The sequence below is a fragment of the Meriones unguiculatus genome, chromosome 18, assembly GCF_030254825.1.
Source record: "Meriones unguiculatus strain TT.TT164.6M chromosome 18, Bangor_MerUng_6.1, whole genome shotgun sequence".
Classification (NCBI taxonomy): domain Eukaryota; kingdom Metazoa; phylum Chordata; class Mammalia; order Rodentia; family Muridae; genus Meriones; species Meriones unguiculatus.
The window spans coordinates 21,700,560-21,708,470 of record NC_083365.1 but is presented as its reverse complement, the minus strand read 5'-3'; the positions used below and the strand labels follow the sequence as shown (position 1 = coordinate 21,708,470).

General features: G+C 51.2%; 1 protein-coding gene across 1 annotated transcript in view; it reads right to left on the bottom strand.

The window, feature by feature from the left end:
- The window catches only part of Ehd4 (EH domain containing 4), a 65,649-nt gene continuing 57,738 nt past the window's right edge, over positions 1–7,911 (bottom strand). The window contains exons 5-6 of the mRNA XM_021647601.2: positions 6,666–6,830; positions 1–2,319 (exon numbers count right to left, since the gene is read on the bottom strand). Coding sequence (XP_021503276.1) covers positions 1,783–2,319; positions 6,666–6,830 — 702 coding nt within the window. The 3' untranslated portion in view covers positions 1–1,782. The remainder of the gene's footprint in view (positions 2,320–6,665; positions 6,831–7,911) is intronic.

The window sequence follows — 7,911 nt, the reverse complement described above, 5'->3', positions numbered from 1 at the left end:
TACATTTGTGCTTATATTTATGTAGATAATATGACAACGGTGCAGTGAGAAAGCAGCAAGACAAATGGGAGGAAGGGCAGCCCTCCCAGGCATCGCCACCCCTTGGACACCCCTCACACCACAGGAATGCCTACACAGTTACAGCCCCAAGGACCAAACATTTCCCTCTGTGTGTCCAAATAACCCCAATGTGCTCACTCAGGGTAAAATGCACACCATGTTTCTTTCACAACTATTATTTAGAAAGTAAGATAGGGAGTGTGAATGGTGACAAAAATGTTATCTCTGGTTTTGAAGCAGAGTGCCATCACACTGATAATGTAGTTCAGGCTGGCTTCCAACTCACGGTGATCCTCCTGCATCTGCCTTCCAAGTGCTGGGATAATAGGTGTGAGCTTTCAGCATTTTCCCTTAAATCATCAGTTCTGACCCTGAAGTTGCCAGAGGCAGGCAATTAGGCATGAGAGTATGTTTTTCTGAAGATTCAGGGGCACTATTCAGATTCATTCATTTCAGGTACTGTCATGGCGGGGCCATGCGGTCACTGCTGTGCTGTGATGGGAGGCAGACCCTGAACCTGAGTAAGTGGGTCAAAGAGAGTTACAGGCTTGGGAAACCCCTGAAGAGTCAGGGGAGGTATGCATGCGGCCCAATCTGGGCCCAGATAGGCACTCCTGATGTGAAGCACGCTAGCTTGGAAGAAAAAGTGTTACATAAAAGATTTTTGCAGAGAGGCTTCATCTTGTGAGAAAAACACAATTAGACATAATGAAATGCATATTTTTTTCTTTAAAAATCAAACAACAGTGTCAATCATCAAGACACTCATCTCTTCAATTGATAGCTCAGGATGGGGCTGGTCTCTCTTTACCTGGGTCCAAAGGCTCTGGGACTCAAATCAAGCCATGGCTTTGTTGAATTTAAATTCTGCCACCTACCAAAAAGCCTTGAGGACATTCAATGATTGAAGGGCACACTTAGTGACAGATGGGAACTGTTTCTTTTCTCAAGTCTGATAAACTGACTTTGCTGCAACCTACTGGGTGAACTGGGAAGAGAAGGCAGTCCTCAGACTTCAACACGATCTTGGAAGAGGTCCGGCCAGGGGCTGACAGAGGTTGTGAATTCCAAATTCCTAACTGAATCCAGCTTTGCTGGGAGGGAGACGTGGCAGGGTCAGGCAGCAGGTTCTCCTGACCTGGCTACCTGCTGTCTGGGGACTGCCGAGGGGACGGGTCCACACAGACGTGATACATCCTTTTTTAAACCTGGTAGTCTTCTCTTTGGTGTCAGTCTATAGAGAGCAGAAACTCTCTGCTCTTTCCCCTCCCCTGTAACAGGAAACGCAATAAGAAAAATAAACTATATAATTCTGATACCTCTTGGTGCCCTCTGAAGGACAGAGGGTCACGGTGATGAACTGTCCAGCACAGGCCCTGGAGACTCCAGTGAGTCTCCAGCTCACCCCGCAAGCTCGCCAGCCTGTGTCCACCAGCCCGTGTCCACACCTGCATTCTTCGTTGGATAATTTCTTTTTCTTCTGAGACTTTAATCTCCGTATCTAGATACTGCTTTTCTCAATATTTTGATAGAAATTTAGAGATTTCAGAGGTAAAAGGACCTCATCCAGCATCCAGGATCTGCCCTCCCTGACCTACCTACCTATGAGGAAACTGAGACGTGGAGAGGGCAGAGCCTTGGCCAAGGACATTCAGCGGATCGGTGGCAGGGCAGACTTCAGGCCCGGGTGCCGCCCCCCGCCCCCGCCCCGGCTATGCGCCCTCAGTCAGCCTTTGGCAGGGACTTCCTGTGAGAGGGGGGCACGAGGTGTGGCGGCAGGCTGGTAGGGAGCTCGTAGCCGTCCAGCTTGATCTTGATGAGGTGCTTGGCCAGCGCAAACTCCTCCTCGTCCAGCATGCCGTCGCAGTCACAGTCGGCGAGCTTCCAGATCTTGCCTAGGACGCTGTTGGGCAGTTTGGAGGTCACCATTTCCTTCTTGGCGTTGACACCAGATATTTTGCCGTTGATGGGTGACAGGGTATAAAAGAGTTCATCATAGACAGGCTTGTCTTTAGCCACAACCCACTCTTCCTCATCAGCACCCTCCTTGGCCCCCTCCCCGTAGCCCTGGTTGAAGGGCCCCTCTGTGGTGCCATCAAAGGCTCCTCCCTGCACCATCTGCGTGGGCATGTTCATCTCCTCCTGGCTGATGAGGCTCATCAGGGAGGAGATCTTGTTGGTCAGCATGTTGTCCACGGCCTCGATCAGCTTGGGCTTCAGGGAGTGGAACTTGGTGAAGTCATAGTTCTCAAGCTGTTCCTACAGGAGGGGAAACCAGATTTGGAGTTATGTCCTCTGCAGGAGGTGCCGGAGGAAACTGGGTCTCCCTTAACACAGATATCCCACCACGCCCTGTGCCAGCGGAAGACCTCTTTGCTGGGGCTGCGTGTCCAAGCTCACCAGATGCAAGAGGGGCTTAGGATCAAGAATCAAGCTTCAGGGCTGAAGTGTGGCTGTTCATACGGTAGCTGCTCTTTCCGGTGCCTGCAGGAGTCGCAGGGACCCCTTAAGACCGTGGAAACCGCACACGTGCACCTAGCGCCTGGAGCATTGTGTTCTCAGAAAGGCTCTACTACATGCGTCACTCGCTTCCACGACAATCAGCTGAGAATGTAGAGGAACATGCCTGACACCTGCCTCTGGCCTCCTTGTGTGTACAGGTATACAGAAAAGGACAGTACCATACTGTCAGAGACCCACAACCGCTAACTCCTTTCTATGCTTTATTAAAAATCCAGGGACTATATCTAAAGAAAAACTAAACAACAACCCCCCCCAAACTTATTATTTGAGAATTTTGTAGCTGGCTGTGTATGGTTCCACACACCCATAGTCCCGGCACCCAGAGGGTGAAGACTGTAGTGTTGCTGCATGCTTGAGGCTTTTCTGGTCTACACAGCAGCACCCTCTCTCAATTCCCCTGGCTCCCGATAAAAAGAACTTTGCCTTTGGATTCTTTGAAAATAATAATGATGAAGCCTGGGGCACATGCTCCTTAGCTTTAACCTTTTAGGAACGAACCGAGAAGGCTGCAAAACTGGAAACCTGTGGGAAAACCCCACAGAAGGCTCTCCAAGAAGGCACCTGTTGGGGCTCTGGGAATCTTATGGCTGTAGACTAGTTATTTCAAAAGTATGGGCAAATGAGCACCAGTTGAAAGGTAGGCAGCAGGGCTGAGCATCGTCAGCAGGTCACAAGAGCTCCCTACCCCATCTCTTTGGAGAAGTGGCCGGTCAGTAGACCAAAGGCTCTAGTAAGGGCTGGAGAACTCAGCCACTGCCCTTCCAGGGTGGAGCCACCTGCTGGGGAGGAGGGTCACGGAGGCTATCCGGGTAGTGATAGAGAGCCCGGTCCACCCAGTTTCTCTTCGCTTATCCTTACATTCACACTTGTATTCATCCATCCGGCCATCCACCACTTATCCATCGTTCACGCAGCCATCACCTACCCACCCTGTATCACCGCCCTATGGCTCGCTGCGCATCAGACATTTCCCCTAGGCCCAGGGATGGGCTCTGCTTTAAAGGAGCCTTGGTCACACTGGAGGAAGAAGACACCAGCTGTTCAGTGTGGGCTTTCAGAAAAGACTTGTGCGAAAAGGACAACATGAAGTACAAAAAGTCAGTAGAAAGGGAAAACTGAGCAGTTAGAAGGGAGAAGGGACATCACACAGGTGTCTGAAGCTAAGGAAAGCGGTTTCCTGCAAACGCATATGAACTCAGAATCCTGGGTTCCTCAGACACCCAGGGAGGACCTCATCTATTCATTGCTGTGAAAGATGAGACTGGGGTTGAACTTTCTCTGTCCTTGAACTGGGAGATTTGCCTAGGGCTTAACATCAGCAGACTTAAAGACCTAATGAAAACTAGTCTTCCATGTTTTTCCTTAGTAAATACAGAAGCATTGAGAGAGAGAGAGAGAGAGAGAGTGTGTGTGTGTGTGTGTGTGTGTATACCTGTACACACAAGGAGGCCAGAGGCAGGTGTCAGGCATGTTCCTCTACATTCTCAGCTGATTCTTTTGGGGCAGGGTCTTTCTCTGAACCTTGACGTGCATTTCTTGGGTAGGAGAACAGAATTTGTGCTCTCAGGGTGTGTGGTAGGGCAAGAATTCTGGGGTCACGTTGGGAAGGGAGCCCCGGCACTTAGACTGCAGGGGGACAGAGCCAAACACTGACAGCTGTTGTGTCTTCAGAACAGCCCTCCCAACAACCTTCGAGCAGCCAGCACTGTGCTACCTAACTGCCGTGCTGCTCCAGCCCAGCTCGAGCCCTCGAGCGGCCTGCTTTCTGAAGTGAGTTCCGGGTTCTGAGTCCTGCGTGCTCACTGCTTGATGAGAGCCATCAGGCCATCACCTCCACCCTCGGCACCAAACAGTGCTGCCAGGACCCAGGACTTCTGCTGACAGTGTCGCAGCTGAGGGGACAAAGGGGCCGGTTGAGGAGGAGGGATTACAGGCCTTCCTACATAAAAATTCCAGTGCTACTGAGTAAGTAGTCTGAATTCCCCTGGGTGCAGGGACACCTACCCCAGCCTTGGGGAATGAGTCTGAGCCCTGAGCACAGAGGGTGCCTGTGTCTGGCAAACAGACACATGGGGATTACAGCTGCCTAAAAATGTCTACCAGCCCGCAGAGGAGGGGGATTCTGATGGCGGGTGTTTGAAGAAACAAGGGGCAAGCGGCCACAATTGTGCAGGAACGACCAGAAAGCAGCAGCTATGTCTGCCCAGAAAGCATACAGGAAAGGAAATAAACCCTACACTATGGTCCCTGTGGTCCTTACAGACCTCAATAGGGGTGTAGAGGGGTGGAAGACACGCCCCCCCCCCCCCCCCCCGTTTTAAAATGTGTGGTAGCAGGGCACATGGGGATGGCTCTGCTGCCCTCTGCTGTCATGACATCGCAACAACTGAGTGAGCAGTTACAGCACAGCATTTCTAGTGTTACCAAGCAGCAGGGCACTCATCCCGTAATAGGCCAGATTCCCTCGGAGGAGGACACGGCAGACGCAGGCAAACACAGGCAGTCTGTTCTGGCACTAAGGGAACTAAAACACATGCTTGGCTTGGTATAACAGATGTGAGACCCCTGACCAGGGCTCACTCTCTCTCCTTTTTTTTTTTTTTCTTTTTTGAGACAGCCCTGGCTGTCCTGGGACTTGCTGTGTAGACTAGGCTGGCCTTGAACTCACAGAGATCCTGCCTCTGTGCTGGAATTAAAGGTGCCTGTCACCACCATCTGGGAGAACATAGACCTGAAACCAGCTGTGGTGAACCCTCCTCACGACCCTGACATATGCCCAGTTTGTTATTTCCAAGCTTTATCCTCTACATCTGACCCCCACACAGCTGGTGTCAACAGAATGCCCGTTGCTGAGGATGGTAGATCCTCCACAGCCTCAGGGAAAGAAGCATGCTCAGCATGTATTTACTGAGCACCCACTACATGAAAGAGCAGCAGTTCTCAACCTGGGAGTCACAACCCCTTTGGCAACCTACATATCTGATATTTACATTATGATTCATAACTGTAGCATAACTGCAGTTAATGAGGTAACAACAAAGTAATGTTATGGTTGGGGTCACCACAATATGAGGCGCTGTATCAAAGGAACCCAGCATTAGGAAGGTTGGGAAGCGCTGTCTAGAGGAAGGGAAAGAGTGAATATGACATGGGTACTGAGCTCTTGGAGTTACAGCCTTACAAAGATGCACTGAACCACACGCAATCAGCAATTACACTGAAGCCCAGGGCATCCATGTTGTAGCAAGGGGTGTGTCACTGGGGCAAAGACTCAACTATTCTTACTCTTATCTTAAATGTCTGCCCATTGATGTATTCCAGAGACTAGAACAATGCTTGGTCCCGGTAACTAACATTGCCTGGAGGAATGACTGAATGAACACAAACGAACATGGCATCTCTCAGGCTGGGGCTCCTGCTCTGCCTGGGCTCACTGAAGACACCGAGCGTGGGTCCTGACCATGGGATTTTCAACACAGGCTTAGACTCACCCAGTATACAGCTAACTGGGCTGCGGCTGCTCCTGAGACTCCGGTTTCCCTAACTCCTTCCGCAGGGATTGTCCCTTGACCCAGCTCTGGGGACCTGGTGTCCTCTGACCCACACAGGCCTGGATTAATTTTCACAAATATCTCAGGTTCAGAGTCTGCTTATGTTATAACAGCTGGTCTCAGGGTGAAATCTATATTTAGTCTACCTAGCAGCTTTTGAAAAATTAAGACCGAATTTGAAAGGTGATTTACATACAAATCTAGACTTTGGCTTCTTATGACCTCACGGATTCATGTCCCCACAGGACAGTGACTCCCAGACTAGACAGGACACCCCACATAGATGGGCCATATATCCTTCAATCTTCCTCGGCCCACAGGACCCCAACAAGCTCCCCTTCTGCAGCTGCAGAGTCATTCTCCCTGTAGACATACTCTGGGAACCCATGTCTCTCCTAGAGACGAGAAAACAAACAGCCAGGAATGCCATGGCTATCTCTTCATGTGACCACACAGCTGGTGGCTGCAGGCAGCCGAGTTCATGTCGTCTCCCACCACCTCCTCATGACACTGTGATGGAGCTCCCAGTACCTGCATGGCCTTGACCTCAGGGAAGTCCCCTGCAGAAATCTGGTACTCTCGCTGCAGGTAAACGTAGATTTCTGGAAGCCTGGAGATGAGTTCTCGCTTCTTATTTTCTTTTCCAAATACATTTGGCATTTCCTTCTTCAGGTAGCTGATGATGTAGGCATGTACCTAAGGGGGATATGTCAGGTCAGCACACAACACACTCCTCGAGAGAGGAGATAAATGAGACCTCATTCCCATGGGGAACTCTGATTCGTAACCACAAGCAAAGGTGGGAACCCAAGAGCCAGACCTCCTAAGGGCAGCGAGAACGTGCTTCTAGAGAACTGGTCTGGAACAGGTAATCTGAGAGCTGGACTTGAGGAAGGGCCAGAGGAACCAGATACGCTGAGACCACACAGGGAGGGTGAGCTCAGAGAACCCCAACATCGAAGGCTGGGTTGGGGGAGCGCAGGACGTGACAGATAAGGGATATGAGATGACAGGGCGATGGAAGAGATGACGTCTGAACTGGGTCCTGTGAAGAACAGTAGGAGATGCGTGAGTACAGCAAGATGAGGGTGCTAACGAGGTGGGTATGGATCTGGGGTGGTATCATGCACACGGTCCAGGGAGGGGAGGGGTGGGCTGCATCCAGGCCTCGCTCAGCAGGCATTAGAGCCACGGGAGGATTCCCAGTGAGGCTCTGCTGACCTAGTGCTAGCACTAATGATGGTTCTCCAGGGTCAGAGAAGTCGGAATCACGGTGAGCGGCGCGATACTTGACCGAGAACCAGGTGGGGTGAGGCAAAGCCGCACAGAGAATGTCCCTAGAGATCATGTCTTCAAGTGTACCCCCCAAGAAAGGGCAACTGACTGTACCCTCACAGAAATGGTTCTGTTATCTGGGCAGGAAGCAAGCAGACCCCTAGCAGGAAAGATCTCCACTGTGACTCACCAGAAAAGGCAGAGAGAGTCTCACCTGTGCCTGAGAGCACCGGGAAGTGAAACTAGAGGCTGACTCATTTACCTACACAGGAGCGGTGTCCTGTGAGCAATGAAGTCAGTGATCACGGGCGCAGCACTTCAGTGGGCAGAGTGCTGAGAGCTTCACTGAGGGATTTCTGTTTGAGACCGGTTGCCTGGGATCAGGCAGGAGGAACAGCTCTCTCGGGGGAGGAAACCCAGATACAGGAAAGGGAAGCTCCCCAAACCCCTAAGGGCGAGCAATTTTCCCAGGAGGGCACTGTCTGGCCTGGGTCACATGCTT